General features: G+C 37.4%; 1 protein-coding gene and 1 non-coding gene across 4 annotated transcripts in view; both read left to right on the forward strand.

Annotated features, from left to right (window-relative positions):
- Positions 1 to 17,133, forward strand: part of LOC131892043 (probable G-protein coupled receptor CG31760) — a 38,295-nt gene that overhangs the window by 567 nt on the left and 20,595 nt on the right. Inside the window, exons 2-4 of one of the 3 annotated variants that reach the window (XM_059241768.1) lie at positions 3,484 to 3,943; positions 16,407 to 16,553; positions 16,627 to 16,712. In XM_059241768.1, coding sequence (XP_059097751.1) covers positions 16,455 to 16,553; positions 16,627 to 16,712 — 185 coding nt within the window. In that variant the 5' untranslated portion in view covers positions 3,484 to 3,943; positions 16,407 to 16,454. Of the gene's footprint in view, positions 1 to 3,483; positions 3,944 to 7,585; positions 7,943 to 16,406; positions 16,554 to 16,626; positions 16,713 to 17,133 lie in introns of those variants that run through there. The other 2 variants (XM_059241769.1, XM_059241770.1) reach the window with 2 other exon arrangements.
- Trnar-ucg (transfer RNA arginine (anticodon UCG)) lies at positions 509 to 581 on the forward strand. The gene has a single exon. It is a non-coding gene; the product is annotated as a tRNA-Arg (tRNA).

Below are 17,133 nucleotides of genomic sequence, written 5' to 3' on the forward strand. Positions count from 1 at the left end.
CTAACCATTAGAGAGAGACACTTGAGATTAGAAAATACTTCATGTCATTTGCCAAGCATTTGTGTACAAATATTGTACATGGAAAATCCATGGATAAAACATTTAAGTCTTTAATTAGCTTATAAATAAGTAAATAAGTTTTTCAGAGGATGTCCTTTTCTTTGTGGACAAAAAAAATGGAGCAATTTTGGTCCTTTTGCCAACACCCATTAGAAATGTGTTTAGGCAAAGATGTGTGAGGCCACCAACAGCGAAATTGGGATTCAACTAGTTTCAAACTTTGAGCATGGAAATAACGACTTCCGCTCAGTTTGAATTTCCCGCCTCCTTCGCCTCTTTACTTTTACACGGCTTGCTTGTTTGATTGTTTGTCCGCACTGTATGGTCAATAAGGTGCTACAACGCTATGGTTTCCGGTACTACGGTTCATCTGCCGTTAGCACCAGGGTGTGCCCTCAAGCTGCTTAAATATTTTAAAATTGAAGAAAATTCCTCCATGGCAGAAAGTGGTCGTGTGGCCTAATGGATAAGGCATCAGACTTCGGATCTGAGGATTGCAGGTTCGAGTCCTGTCACGATCGATTTACTTTTTTCAAAGTTTTGGTTTCGATTTCATGTTTTTTATTTCATTGTTTCGCCATGTCGAGTGGCAAGACATTTTAAACACTAGCATACTTCAAAATCTGTCTGAACTGTTTCACTCACAATCTAGAGCTAGCCATTTTTAGTGACGAAACATTGGGACTTGGAAATGGCATCGTTCGTTACCTACCTCTATGACAGTCGTAAGCTCACAAAGCAAGGTTTCTTTGGCTTATAAGGAGGATATCATGTGTAAATTCAATATTGGCAGGTTTTCCTTCTCCATTTCAATGAACCCATGTCATGTGCTGTAATTAGCTGATTTCATAATGTCCGTTTCGGAACGGAAAATGAAATAGTAGCGCAACCTCCTGAAAAGGCATTGCTGTTTTCCAAGAAATCGGAAACAAGTCCCAAGCGCATATTTAGGGCTCGAGTCGTTCTTCAAATAGAAATTTGCCAAAATGAGTATTTCGTTGCTCAACCATTCCTAATCAAAGATGTAATGGCATTACTCTATGTAGTACCTTTTTGGAATCGAAAAGACCAATAGTTTAGGGTCAATGATTAATAATGGCTCTATTGTTTTCTGTCTTTTATGATAAATGTCAAATGTTTTTTAAAAAAATGTTACCCTTTGCGAAAGGTATAAGAGTCAAATATTTGAAAGTTAAATCTATGAACATCCACTTTTGTTGCAAATGGTCGTAATTAATTACTGAAGGATTTTGATATCACAACAAATTCATGATAGAAAAAGGCTGCATTTATTATTCGGAATATTTGGAGATTTCATGGAAAAAACCTCCAGTGAGATTGTGGTACAGTATTTACATATTCTTTGTAGCCAAAGAAAGCAGGGTAGTCATAATTTACTCACAACTTGTACATCTGCATAAACCATGGAAATGTGTAAAGTTAAGAAGCAATGTGCTCCAAGAGCTTCAAGTTTCGTAGATTGTTGCATGAGGCTCTGGAGGAATGAAGGTCGCTTTAGGGGTCGATAAAATGAAGGAGTAATGGGAAGCAAGTTATTTTCAATTTTTTTGTCGTTATGAACACATGTTGCGATGTAATGTTTAACAGTTTCTTTTTAAAAGAAGGGAATCACTGACTGCTATTTCGTTACTACTGCATTGTACAACAGGACATTGTGCCATGGAACGCATTACATTAACAATAAATACTTTTCAGGATGGTTCTCTCAAAATTTGAACGTTCTTGCACTTCTATTTTCAGGGACTTGTGACAAAATCATAACTCAAAGTTTTGAGGATGCTGATTCGTCAGTTTCTAACGGGAGATGGTCTACCCACGGACTTCTAGAAATATGGACTGTGTTCGAGCTTTCCGCCAAGTCGGCCTGCTCTTGGTTATAGCGACTGTGAGCCACTTTTCGAATTAAAAGAATAAAATAAGAAACGTAGATCGCTTCACTTAAAGGCGATTTATTTCCATATCATTTGCTTCCAAAATGGTGAGTTTCAAAGTTATATTGTCAAAAGCTTACGTAGCTGACCAAGAGCAAGCAGAAAATTTGAATTTTATGTCGTGTTTACAACATAACTTTGGACATTTCTCCTGAGTTCTCTAAGCATTGTTTTGAGTGCAAACTTGGCCAAGTTCATCTATTAAACAAGACATTGTGGTCGTATCAAGTGTATATTTGGAATAAAGTGAACGGTTAATGAGCTAAGAATTTTTTGTTTCCCTTCGCAGTCCACATCTTTAGAAGTTCGTGTGCTACCTCTCAGTCAGGGTGGGTGTCCATAAAAAAAACAAATAATGAGCCCAATAAAAATCGATTTGATTAGAAGTTCTACTCCAGAAGAGTTCGTCGATTGCTTTTTGAGAAGGTCATAGAAATGAGTGTAATATGTTTCGAGTCTGACCCTCAATATTCCAATCTCAAGTCATAAGTGATGTAGGTATCAATTGCGCGTAATAGGTAGATGTCAAGTTTGAAAACGATGTTCGAAACTAAAAATATTTCACTTTTATGTTGTCAAACTAACGATGAACGGAAGAAATTGGGCAGAATATTTCGATAAACCTGTTTTATAAAAAAAAAAATAATTTACCTGTTATGAATTTGGTAAGTTTTTGCATTGATTGCATTATGATATGGTTGCTTAACTTTTCATTTTCACCATTTTGGCTGAAAAATCGAGTTTTCTAATTGGTTATTGTTCTGTTTTTCTTGAAAAATGGAAACCATTTGTCTCCTTTTACCTGTTTGATGATTTTTGTTGCTCGATGATTAAAAAAATATAAATTTCTTTTCAAGGGCTTGATTTTCTTGCCTTATGCAAGCCATTCATTCGATCAATCAAGATTACATCTCATCAGCAGCTTTCGATAACGATTTTTTCCAATACTTTGCCTTTTTAGTGCATCGACAGTACTAAGCAAAAGGGCAATTACTTGCGGGCTCAACGTGGTTGATGCATTAATTAAGCACAATTGCTAAGATCTGTAGCAAAATTATTGGTTTCATGATGCTTTTGTTTAAGGCACGTATTCAGAGTTTCTTTAGTATCCCAGCACTCTTTAACATCTTTAGTTTCAGTTGCTTTAGTTGTTATGTTTAGTTATTTCATTATTTTGCTTAGATGTCTGTTACAAAGAGCTAATAAAGCTAAAATAGAGCTAAACATATCTGAATTTTCCTCCTCTTGTCTTTTCCTTTTTGCCCGTTTTGATTGTATTACTTAGACTAGAGAGCTCTGGTCATAACGACATACCCTTCAAAGTAAAAAAACTATCCAAATAAACATAACACTGAAATACTTTACAACCTATCTCCCATGTGGAACCAAAACAGGTTTATCGAAATATTCTGTTACTAAAATTCCATGTCCATCGAATAAGATTTGGATCGCAATCTATTTTCAATTCCAGCCATCAACAGGCTCCATCTCTAATCCAATCCGTTCTTGTTTACGGTCAAGCTGCGTAAAGGGAGCAATTTGTCTCGTGGCTTTTAATAACACCGTTTTCGAGTGACGAATGGGAGAATTGGACCGAGCTCTTGAATCAAAAAAGGGAGTCAAGCGACGGCGAGAGCCAAGGAACAAGGACCCAAAATAAGAGCGAAGGTTGGAAGAAGGAAGCGCTTTCCATTTGGTCTTTTCTTCTGCGTTCTTCTCTGTTTTCTGTGTAAGCCACATAACAGTGGTTTCATGCCGAGGATCCCTTCCAAAGGCGTATTAACATTAAGCACTCTATTGAGCTTGGCTCCACTTCCAAGAGGGTCTTGGAACGTGATGGAACCCCACAATGAGGAATGAATAGAGTGAGTGAGTGACGTTATTTGACTACATGTTGATACAGTCGGAAGAGTTACACAACCTCGTTGAAGGTAAGAAACTAAATACCCTGGGTGTCAAGTTATACGTAGCTAATCAAAAGTACGACTTTTATGATTCATAACAATGTTTGAAGGGAGAGTTACGAATTATACTTTTTTTTCTGTTGATTCCTTCAGTGCTAAATCTTATCATCACCCTGGTAAAGATTGCTCTTGGGACTTCTAAAACAATGGATATCACCATATGAACCATTACGCTAGAAAAGACGTGAAAATGTGACAAGAACCAAGCAAGCAAAGTTAAAAAAAAAAGCTTAGTTGCGAGATCTCAATTGATATTCGAATTATGACTTATCAAAGGAAAAAGTCCCCAATAGTTAAGTTGATTACATTTTACTTCAGCATTATTGAGCTCTTAGTCATGACATTTGTTTAATACTGCACATAAAAGATGGGAAAGAGAAGTAACGCACTCATTCAAAAATGTTTTTTTCATGGTAATTTTTTGTCCAAAATCTTTCGTATTTTTTAATTGCAACATATTTCGTAGAATAAATAAGTCTATGGGGTGCTGTGCAATACCTTTTTAAACTAAATAAGGACTTACCAGCAGGTGAAAGTATGTTTTTCAATTATCTATGTCCAAAAGATTCCAAACATGAATTATGAAGGTATAACGATTGAGTGAAATATTACAGATGGGACAAATATTTTCAAGATTGATTAACTTTTTATGATAGATATTCTGCAAAATGTTTGATCTTCGGTAATTGATTTTTAAACTCTGTTGTTTCTACCGTTGCTCTTCTCTGCCTGGACTTAAAAAAAGGAAGATAGATTAGATCCAACAAGGAAAAAGAAAAACGTTTCCAACAAGTTCTAGCCCACTCCCAAAACTAAGTAATACCTGCCATAGAGCACCAATCTACAATATTTCTTATTGATGCTGAATTAATCATTTACATAATTTTTCCATGAGGTTCATATCGAAATCAAGGAATAGAAACTTAACATAAGAACAATCGATTTCATTTTACTCCATTTACAAACTACAATTCTAGGTGTTTTTTTCTCCTGTTTTATGTTAAACCATTTCTTTGACTACTTATTAACAATCTCAAAATACACATTATTTGTAACATTTGTAAAACACTAAAAGCATATTGCAATTAGCGATATCAGTTCAAACTGGCATCACCCTGACAAATAAATTCGTTTTTGATGGTTTTAAGTTTTCAATTTTAATTTCAAAAGGTAATCTTCACCAACAATGGAGTTGCCTGCCTTCTCAATGGTCGTGGTCATTCTGCATTTTCGAAGGTGCTGATGAAGGTGGTAATTTGACGAGAAACATTATTTTAAGATGAGCCATGTATTATATTAATATATTATGTGTGAGGGATTTCCATTGCCACTCGCCCTTGCTCCAAAACAAAAAGGAATGGTATCAGGGAGGGAATTAATGTTTGTCCAATGTCACTGAACACAGAGCGAGTTGCAATTTCTGCTTTGAATAATACATTGTTAATTCATGATAATGGGGGTCTGTCCAAATTTAATCAACATTAAGCGTAGGCGAATAGTTTTTTTTAATAGTCAGAGTATGATATACTTTCTGAATAGCTGTAGTTAAACATCTCGATATAAGGTTTTAAATTTGAATTAATTTGAACTTTATAACTATAATTGCAACGTCAACCACAACGCACTTGCCAAGAGGAACAAATCTAGTGTGAACAGAAGTGTGAGAGTAGAGAGCATGATATGTAGAGATGGCCAAAATTTGTAGAAAACATATCGGTTTTACGGCAATTAATTTGCATAAAAGTGGTCAAAACGTGCAAAAGAATATGCGCTAAAATCTAAAATATCCATAGCAAGTGGCCAAAGCATGCAAAAAGATGCTCTGAAATCAGGGCTACAAGATTGGGCTCGAAACCAGGAAGATGGTTTAAATTTATTACAAATCGGCGCACAGTAATGATTGAGCGCGGTAAGAACGGTTTTGAAAACAACCAAAAAAAACCATGGGAGGTAACCAGAACAATGCGCATTTGATTCAGTCAAGCTCACCCGATTTTCTTCACATTGCTGTTATATGATTGTATTTTACCTTCAGTTAATTTCGTTGGACACGTGCATTGACATTCAAACTAGCAAATTGACAGCAACCCAGTATGGTCACGACCCCATTGATTTCCGCTGACACTTTCAGGGATGAGCCTTGTTGGCATTTATAAGTCTTTTTAAGAAAGATTGAGGAGGAGAATCAAACTAGGAAACTGTACTAGCCATGTCTCCACCCTAAAAACTTGACCTTCCAACTGCGTGAATTGAACCCCCCGGCATCTGAAGAGAGGCGGTTTTGGCTTATTTTTGGGTTGCATTTTCCGATTCTTGACTACAATATCTCAATTTTGTCGCAAAAAATACGGTGATCTTTTTAGGCTTTGCTCAAAGCCGAAATATGCACCAAGATATCAAGCATGCTTAAAAGTAAAAAAAAAGTTATAGGACTTAACACGTATAATGCATATTTTGGCCGTCTCTAATCATATGATTTAAAATCATGAACAGAAATCAAAACAATTCTTTAATTTGCAATGAAAAACTCAAAACGCCCAGGATTGTGATTTCCTTTGCCATACCAGCCTAAATGAATCCTCCTTCAAGGTCTTTTGGCGCCAACAGTCATATTGTTAAGGAAACCAAAATCAAGAAATAGGTTAAGTGTGTAGAAATCTAGCAAAGGAGACTTCAGAACCCAAAAGGGCTTTGCTTCTTACTTGCCAATTTGTACTTTATTTGTTAATAAACTTTGATAAGTTGTTCAAATTTATCAGATATGTTATATTCAAGCCTTTCTATGAGCTTCAAATCAGCAAACTAATGCTTTCAGGTCTACTTTGCTCAAGAACATGAAGGAGAGAGCAAAAAAATATGTCCATTCATATTTGTCCTCTACACCTTAGGCAAAGAGTTGAGAAGAAAACTGCACTTGGCTAATTCAAATAAATCCATGAAGACACGTAGAGATATTTGGATTTATTTGCCAATAAATTTGCAATTTTTGCTTCTTTCTTGCCATCTTTGGGGCTTCCATAATTTGTTCTGCCTGAATCTCAGACCATTTTGATCCCTCATTCATAGGTTCTAGGCGCAGAACCCGGGAAATTATAACCTCACATTACCGCCTTTGATGGAAAGTCAAGAAAATTGTTGATCCACTCAACCTTGTAAGCAAGCAAAAAGTTCATTACTTTTTTGCTAGAACTAATGCAGTCGTCTCATAATGAGTGGAAAATGTAGTGCGCATTTTCATAAGAAAAGATTTTAAGATTCTGTGGTCCCAAAAAGTTCCTTAATGATTCCTGTCTGAATTCAGCCGTTGACCTTCAGGGTACTGCCATCTAGTGGTTATTTTTCAGGACTTAATCGGGACATTCCGCGTTCAATTTCGTTTTTCGTTGATGTTTTCTGTTTCATCGCAGAAAATGTGCCAAATTTGATTTGCCCTTCTTTCCTTTGTTTACCTCACACACCACAAACCCTATTGCACAGTGTGCATGGGCCGTGTCCATCTAGTTCAGAAGTCCGCTGTTTCACCATGTACTGCCATCACTACGATCCTAGTTCATGTTGATAGATATTCTCACATCAAGCTTTTCAATATGTGCTGGACATGCAGATCCGTTGGCTTAAGCTGTGACTTGACAAGTGTGCAAATATTTGGGAGCTTTTTGGTCTCGTCTCCCATCTTGTTTCTTCTCTCGTTATACGACAAGGGGCGTTGGTTGTTGGTTCGTGACTCGTGCCAAGTTACAAACATTTATACGCCATTGGCTGCACATGTTCCTCCGCGTTCTCCGGAAAACCATCTGACCTCATATGGTCACTTCGAGGTGGAAGAAGATGACCTCGGAAATTAACCTTTTTTCATGCTCAGCGAGCTTGGCACAGAGACGAATGAGGGTTGGAGAGAAACGAAAGAAATTCTCGGAGGTATAATTGATCTGAACGCATTCATGCATCAAACCTCTCCTCTTTGTGGTGAGTTGGTAAACAAGGAGGCATATTGTCTTGTTCCTTATACTTAAGTATTGATTAGTGAAATTGACCTTGCTTAAATTCTTATTGTATCAGCAATGAGCTATCAGTTCAAATCGTCCCAATTTATCCCAAGATTATAATGAATTTTGAGTTTCAACCACTCCTAAAGCTTTCTATTGGCAGTTCGTGCTTTTTTTTCTTCGAAGTCTTCCGTAACGAAGTTTAAATTGGGTTGTGAAATGAAGCGGAGAAGGTCTTCATCTTAATTTGACGAAGGACTTGTGTAGCCTCTCCTGGTTCCCGATTCCTATCACTTCTTTTGTCGTCGATTCCTATCAAAGACCCTTTTATAATGGTTTAATGAGTGTTGGGGTCTTTTGTCGACGGTGATACGGATCAAATCAGATTCCAGAAATCAGATCCCTGATTCATTCATGTCTTGAGCACTTGCTCTCACATTCACCTTCTCGATCGATACCTGCAGAACTGGATATGGTCATCGCAATTGAGTTCCTTTATTGGAACCAAATATATGGGAAAGCATTGCGACAACAGCACATGGAACCGCACAAAACATGTGTCAAAGAGTGGTGGGATCAAATGAATTATCAAATCAAGGTTGCCACAAAGCTTCTGGATACCTCTTGTGTCATTGACAGTGCATTTGGACAGAGATCGGGATTTCATTTGAAGGCATAAAAAACGGATGCATCTCATATCCACAGACTTCTGGAGATATGGACTGCAAACAGAAGCAAAAAAACATCTCCTACACTGTTCACTTTATTCAAAATAAGCACTTCATACGATAACAATATCTTGTTAAATAGATGAACTTAACCAAGTTTGAGCCCAAGATATGCTGAGGGAACTCAGGAGATATGGTTCAAAGCTATGTAGTAAACACTACATAAAATTCGAATTTTCGGCCTGCTCTTGGCCAGCTTTTGACAATATAACTTTAAAACGAACTACTTAACAAGTAAATGATATAAAAATTACGAGCCTTTAATTGGAGCAATCTACATTCCTTATTATATTACTACAGACAGCCTAAAGGCAATTGCGGCTGAATTGGCTTTTTGTTATGGCTAGTCTTGGTCGAGGTACGTCCATAATTTTCAGTGGTTTATGGGTAAACAAACAGCCCCGCAAGCTGACACATTTGACACAGTTTTGAGGTGATGAGCAACATTAGTGAAAGCGCCCTCTATCGGGCATTTGGTAACACCGTTATAGGAAACCTGGATCTAGGTTTTGAAGTGATGACTGTAACACAAGTAACACTAGTGTAACGTAGCCAACTTAGTACACTAATGGTTTCAATTAATTACATTATGTCTTCCTAACAAAAAAATCAACCAGATGAACAAGGCCACCGCTTTGACAAAGGCAATGATCGATCATTGTATCTATTGGATAATATAGTCTTATTTTTGCACAACACTTTCGTTGTTGATTGACACCAAACTCTTTTTCCGATTCCTTTCTTGCATGCCCCTACGTAAAAAAATAACCCAAATGACCCATCGTAATTAGAAGATCAGTTGGACAAAATTTAAAACCCAAAAAGAGAGCGCTTCAATTGGTGCAAGTCCAGTTTTTCCAAAGTTTCCAATGCAAGTTAGTTCGTCCTCAATTGCATGTCAATCAAATACATCGAACAAAAAAATAGATCCAAGCAAGATCAACAAAAAAAAGCAATTTGGACTTAAATATGGTCATTGATATATCCGTGGAGATTCTAGTATCACAGGGCATATCTAAGAGCTATTTGGGATTTGATAATACGTGCCTTTTTCGCTTGTTAACTTATTCCAAGAATACCTAATTCAGAAATGGAGAGTGTCTTCTTCCTTGTCTACTTAGTTGCCAAATTGACCGAAAAGTGAAAAATGCAATTAGTCGGAAAATCGATCCGTATTTAAATGTATCAATTACATTAGAAATCGTCATCGTGGGAAGTCAATGGAGTTTTGATAGAACATACATAATTACTTTTTGAAACGAATAAACAGAAATCCATGATCAAATCAATGCTTATTAATTTTCAGGTGAAAATAATTGATTTCCAATTCTAGCCATTTCTGTACATGGTAATGGTGTTATTATTTTAAGACGGGCCCGTATTTCAATTTGATCTGATACCGATGGTCCGTGTGACAAAATCTAAGAAATGGCACATCTTAGGGAAAATCACTTGCCAATAAATCAGGAGTTTTTGGAAAGCTGTCACTTGCAGTTACAATTGAAAGCCCTTGAGCAGGCAGTTTTTCTGCATTGGAAACGTCCCTGGTTAGTTACCTTGCTATATTTTTGGTATGTACTTACCCCGTAGAGCATTGAACTGACAATGATCATAGTCTAAAACGAAAATAAAACACGAACAGTTTTCAAAACTTTTCTCGGATTCTAACATTTGCTTCCAACAAAGAAATATTAAAGGAAGGTCAAATCCCACCTCTTCAATGTTGCTTTGGGGTTCGATTGTGATCGCAAAGTATTTGTTTCATTATTCACCAATAGATGACGCCCTAAAAAAGGCAAGCAATGGCAATATTTTTTTCGATGCTTTGATCATTGCAACATTGAAAAGAGTTGAAGGCAGCGCCCCTACAATTTAATAAAACAATGATAATAATATATTGCTTTGATATCATGTTTGAAAAGAAATATACGTGAAGGTATGAAATATGATAAAAACATTTTATACACACATACAAAACAGTATCTATAGTGAACTATGTATCTATCAACTACACAAACGTCTTTGGGGTCACATGGATAGTCTGGCTAGTCACAAAAGAGGTCAAAATTGGATTTTTGAATTTTTTCCTTCACGGAATAGCTTTAGTAGACAGGGAAAATATGGACTTGACTTGTTTTTTTGTTCGAATTCGAGGTTAGATCCGTCAGTAGATGCACACAACGCCATCTAGCTCGTTGAGGGTTTGACGTTCTCCAACAATTACCATGGTCTCACATCGCCAAGAAAACCATGAACTGTTCTGGGAAAGCTTCTCAAATCATACGGTTCCATTTTCTTACTATTCTGTGTCCTGGGATTTCCTTCTTCTTTTGGAACGAAAGCAAATTTGTTCAGCTTTTCCCGCACTTATTTCATTGAGCCGAGACAGCGATGAAAAGAAGGAATCTTATGATAGCACACCTGTATTTTAAATTGTGAGAGCCTAATAGAGATTGAAGATGGTCTTCCGTAATCCCTAAAAGTGATGGGTTGTCTAGCTATACATTTTTTGAGCCAACGTTTGGAACATTTCCTGGTCAGACACATTGGACCAAGACAAAAGCTCTCAGACCGGCAATAACTGTTTGCACATAATGGAACACCTCCAATTTACTACAATTACGAGTTTTTGTTGATTGACCTTGTTTGGACAAGAAACCAGTTGCTGTGGCACAGGATATCAAAAAGAGGAAAGAAGAGATTAAGAAAAAAACTCGTATTAAAAGTTTGAGAAACAACCTAACCACAAATCTACAATTCATGACATAGTGGTGTAGTGTCCTATTTTGAAGCAATATTTCTCCTGCTAGAAAATATTTTCATGTTTAAACATCATGATGAAAAACTTTTAAATTATCGAAAATTTCACTTTTCCCAAAATTTTGGGTCGACGCCATTAGACACTCCATCAGACACATTTGATGATGAAGGTAAGGACATTGAGCAGGTCTCATCCATGAAGGATTTAAGGTGTAGTCCTCCAAAGATAATGGAAAGTTCGATGAGCATATCCAGTTGAAAGTTGGGTAAGGCTTTTCAAATGTGTGGTTGGATATATCGCACATTGAAGTCCAGAGATAGTATCACGATGCTAACTCTGAACAAGTCGATTGTTCAGCCGCATCTTGAGTATGGCTTCACCCATTTGAGCTCCAATGAGTTCTGCAGGTTGAAAAAGGTCGAGCAAGTTCAAAGATGTTTTACTAGGAACATTGAAGATATGAGAGAGCTCTCATATTGGAGAGGTTAGAAAGGTTGGGATTGTACAGTACTCAGAGAAGGTACGAAAGGTATCTGATATTGTACGTTTTCAAAAGCATTCATGAGCTTTGTCCCAACCCAGGATTTAGGGTCAATTGTAGTGACCGTAGAGGCTTAACGTGCGTTTTGAAGAGCACCTTCAAGCCCTCGAGAATCCAGTCTAGTTCGAACAATGAAGTCCAACTCTCTTCTTTCTCGGACTCCTTCATTGTTCAATTTGCTACCCTCAAATATTCGTAGGGCTTATGTAGGTGTTGATCCAGTGGCGGATTTAAGTCAGACTTGGACAAGTTTTTGACTAAAATTCCAAACCGGGATACCAATCCCGGTAGCGGTAAGGAAGTCGCAAAATGAAATGAATCTTGAAGCCTCAATGCCACTGGAAACGATTGCCCCTCCCAAAAAGATATGACGACACCAATCCTGCCTTAGTGTCCCAATAAAAAAATAAGGGAGAGACGTGACCTAGTGGTTTGCGTAGTTCCCTATCATGATGGAGGTCCCCGGTTTGATTCGCCTCCCTGACTCTTCTTAAGGAACCTTTCAGACGCTAACCACTCCCGCAAACGGAGAATCAATCTGATACGGACTAGGGAATTATACGCAAAGGATATGATGGCTAGCTTCGCTGGCCGGGCGAGGTCCCCCCCCCCCCCCCTGACATTGGTACTTCAATTACAAAAAGGAGTTCATATACACACCTGCAACGTTAGCGGTATATCCTTTTACGAAACACGAAACCACAATTCACTTATTCCCTGAACAAGAAAGTACATTAATGGATTATTAATTGTCACCTAGTTGATAAATAGGATTAGCTTACATGTGAAAAGAGTTTCATTTAAAAAAAAAATCCGGACCAGAAATGGCACAAATGAGAGTGGTGGAACTCAAAAGGCCCAGTCAAGCCGATTTGGTTCAAAATTGCTTGGAATATAGGGGCCTCGTGGGTCTCTACACTTTTTCTCCACTGTTTTATTTTTCCGAACTCTGAAATCCTCTTTTTTTCCTTTTAATCCTTATTTCCTGCAGTCTGTTTAAAACCATTTTGACGCCAAACGTTTGAATTTGGAAGAAACTAAAATGTCGAAAAATCTGTTTGAGAGCCTCGCAAGACTTTTCACGGTGGCAGTTTCAAGATATGACACTCTAGCAGCCCGTGAGAGCGATTCTAAGATTGTCACATGACATGCGCCGCACCCGGTACAATTTCCATTTGGCAGAACCCAAGTTGCCGGCGAGAACACACTGTCCTTGTCTGGGTTGCTATAGCTCCTTAGAATGAAATTCTGCACAAAGCGGGATTTGAACCCACGCCATATAGGTAGACTATTTTTTTTGTGTCTAGCTCTAAGGTTTTGAACATGGGTTGTGTGGGGAGAAAGATTTTTTATGTCCGGAGTAACCCTCAAAAAATTGGCCATTACCGGCTATCAAATCAAGGGTTTGAAGTCTCGGAATGGGATCTGCTTCAGAAATCAAAGGGACCTGCCTACCTTCCCTACCTATCCCTCCTCATAGCGCCATCCTTAGATTTTCCAGTGAAGCGAGAGAAAGTGGTTAGAGCAACTATTTGATCTCAGAGCTTTGAGTCCCTTTCTCACTCACTTTCGGCTTCAGTGAACCCGTGCAGAAAGTTCGCTTCCCTTTCGAAAATTTCGAGGTGGAGTCACCAACACAAACAATCCTTGCTCAAAAAGGTATCATTGGTTTCTCTTTTATTCTAAGTATAGTAGATGCAAGTGACCAGTTGAGATATTGTAATTGAAATTATATCAATTCCAGGCCACTTTTTTATTCATTTAATTTTGTAGCACTTTGGAATCTTCTTCTTCTCCACTTAAGAGTGTATCATTATCTTTTCTAAGCTCGCCTTTTCTGAGACAACCCTGTTTTCAATAGTGTTAAAAAAATCAAGCGGAGAGATAGTGTTGAATTTCAATTGTCTGAATTAGGGCCGGTTATTCTTCCTGAAAGTTTAATATTTTTTTCTGTGTCAATGTTGCAACTATAGCTGCAATGCCAAAAATATAATTGTCGTTGGCTCAAACAATTGTCATGAATATAATCAATTAAGATGTTAACTTTTTGTTGAACGTTATTACTCAAAGAAGTGAGATGTTAGAAAAGAACATTTTGAACCACGTCTTATAGTTAACACCTTTACATAAATGAAAAAATCAAGTGGGATTTTATACTCATATGCTTGTCCATTAAGATTAGAGGACAAAAACAAGTACACAAATGTATCAAGCTGTGCGTTTCTTTACAGTTAATCACTTACAAAGTTATTATTTATTTTCTGATTGACTTGGGGAGTGAATAAATGCGAATATTTCATACCGGTTAAATCAGTCGATTTTTCTTTGAGTTGGTAGTAATTATTGGCTAATATCAGTTACAAATTTATATGATTGATTGAAAGATTTGGCAACATATATTGGAGTATAATTGGTTATTTGGAAACTTCACTACAAGCTTGACTCAAATTTAAATCATTATCAAAAGAAAAAAAATAAGTGCTTGAATGGGTGAAAATTAGACCTGGGAAAACCTAGGGTTTTACCTTGTTCGGCCACATTTTGGACAAATTATCTAAAACGTCCGTTTTGGGGAAAATGCAGTTTTTTGTGCCTTTTGTCATTTTTCATGCTCACTTGATTAAAAAAAACTTTGAAAAAGCAGAAAAAACTTGAATTACGTTTAAAAATATGAGCAACCCTTTTGATGATAGAAAAAAATGGTCACTTCACACCAAATCCAAAAGTGACCAAATTGACAAAGAATGCCACGACCCCTAACTTCTTGTTTATTTTACAAAAGCATGCAATTACAATATCGCTTTGATCGTTTTTTTAGAAATGAGAAAATATAATATCCTCTTCGGAGCACGTTTTCAAAAACTTCATGATTTTTTTATTTTTTCCACTTTTAATGACTGTTTTTACTACCTTTCTGTCAATTTTTTGTTTCATCTTTTTTGCGGATTTTTTTCGTCCTCTTTTCCAAGGTCTAGTGATAGTCAAAAATTCAAAACTTTTACTGGGATTTCCGCTTTTTATCACCAACTCAAAATGAGAAAACCTGAGATGTAAACTCTAATTTGAACGTTCAATATTTCATTCCATAATAGCTCTCTGAATCTAGTTGTAAATTTATCATCTCCATCTACCCTTCAATTTTTACTCAACTTTCAAATGAAGCAATGGCTTCACACCAATATTGGATTCGAAGGCATCTGAAAATGAAATGGTTTATCAATAAAAAACCACTTCTTTGATCAATCACCAATTCAAGTACTTCTTATTCACAATGAAGGCCAACCAAAGTTCCTTTTTGCCTTCCCCACCAAACCAAAAGAAGGGCAGTTCCACCCATTGAGTGAGGCGCACTCCTCTGATTTCTTTTCGCCTCATTTGGCAGTCCAGAGGGATAGTAGATTCTAGTATATTAACCCTTGGACCTCCAACGGATGGATGTGCTGCCAAATTGGAGGTGACTTGACCTTCTTTTTCTCTCCCTGTCCTCAATCTCCACAAGATGGGTCCAGCTGCTTTATCATGGTAGGCTTTACCATCTCGCTCAAAATGGTTTAAAATCCCTTCCAGAGGCTGGCCCTCAATCGGAAGTGTTTTTTTCACGAAGGGTATGAGCTCTTCTTATGAGTTACCCAAGCGTGAGTCTTTTGAAGTTATCGTCGTCCTTGTTGAGATCCGAAGGTCGTGTTTGTTCCAGAAAAGAAGGCTACTTCACAAGAAGGGTCATCAAAAAGCGTGCCTAGTGGACATTTCCCAACTGAATTGAATGTGTCGGGGATTACGAGTGTTTTGACTCGTCTTTCGACCATCGTTTAGAGTGCGTGACCTGTCTGCCAGAATTGGCCTTTGCCAAGTCATGCAAGGCTTAAAAGCTCGTAAGAAGAAAGGCTAGAAATGGGATCCACGGTAATCTTTATGTGAGCTATTTTTCTGCTTTGAAGAGATGTTGAGGCCTGACATTGAACTTAGGTCATTGTCTTCAGGCTTAAAAGCTACCGCTATGTTTTATTAGCCAATCACATCAGTCTCTCCCATTCCAATCTATTCATTTATCCAAATTCAGATTTTACACTTCATAATCTGCTGCTATCATTTTAAAAGTTTTGAGTATTGAGGAGTATTATCCATGCCTCAAAAGATTAAAAATCGTCATTAAATTCAGCCCCCCCTAACCCCTAATTCTACGTCAAAACAACCATTCCATAAATTGTAAACGCTTACATGGTGTGATTGCAAGGCTCTTATTGGCACATTGTCTGATGTCGAAAAGGCCAGACCTCTTAATGACTTCGTGTGCTAAATCCCAGATCCTGAAGAGGAGGCAATTGCTTGGGGGAAAAAATGAACCTTTCTTCCATTTCCTTCCCGCAAAAAGGCTGGAAATGCAACTCGGAAATCCCTTTGTTCTCCATTCTAGGCCAGAGCTTCAAGTGAAGATGAAGGCTGAAGGAAGATTCCCGAGGATATGAGGATCCACGGAAGGCTCTTTGCCAGGGATTTCGGCGGAATCGCCTTTCTTCTAAGTCTGTGGGTGACAACCAGTTGGTCTTTGCTGTTCGATCAGGTCAGGTTTACTAATCGGAATCGTTAGTGACATACTGTAATGATAATTCTTGTTCTTTTTTGGGCTCGTCTAGATCGAACGTCGAGAGGATCTTCTCAACCGAATTCATGATATTACCACCAACAATATTGGAACTCGATGCCACCAGAAGCGCTTCCAGTGAGTCCGACTCCCTCAAAAATTAATTGTTACAAGGAACATGTCTTTGGCGTGACTCGATCTACGTATCTATCGGCTTATGCTTCGTGAAGTTATTAGATGTAGAAGACACATTTGTGGATGTTTTTTTTAATTAAAATAAACTGTTATCTGGACATAAAGGCCAGGTTTTGAAATGCAATGGTATAAGATGGAAATTTTTCATCGATGGAATGTCATTCATCAGCTAATAAATTCAACCCAATAAACTCACATGGCGAACTATCCATATTTGGGCTCTGTAGGCAATTTATTTCATAACTTAAAATTTACAAGGAGACAAAAAAACGTAAACTTATTTACTATTCTTGCGAGTGGCATCATTATGCCAGTACTACATATAAAAGCAATATTTTTTAAAAGAACATGAACCTCTTTTTTT

The sequence above is a fragment of the Tigriopus californicus genome, chromosome 12, assembly GCF_007210705.1.
Source record: "Tigriopus californicus strain San Diego chromosome 12, Tcal_SD_v2.1, whole genome shotgun sequence".
NCBI classification, from domain to species: domain Eukaryota; kingdom Metazoa; phylum Arthropoda; class Copepoda; order Harpacticoida; family Harpacticidae; genus Tigriopus; species Tigriopus californicus.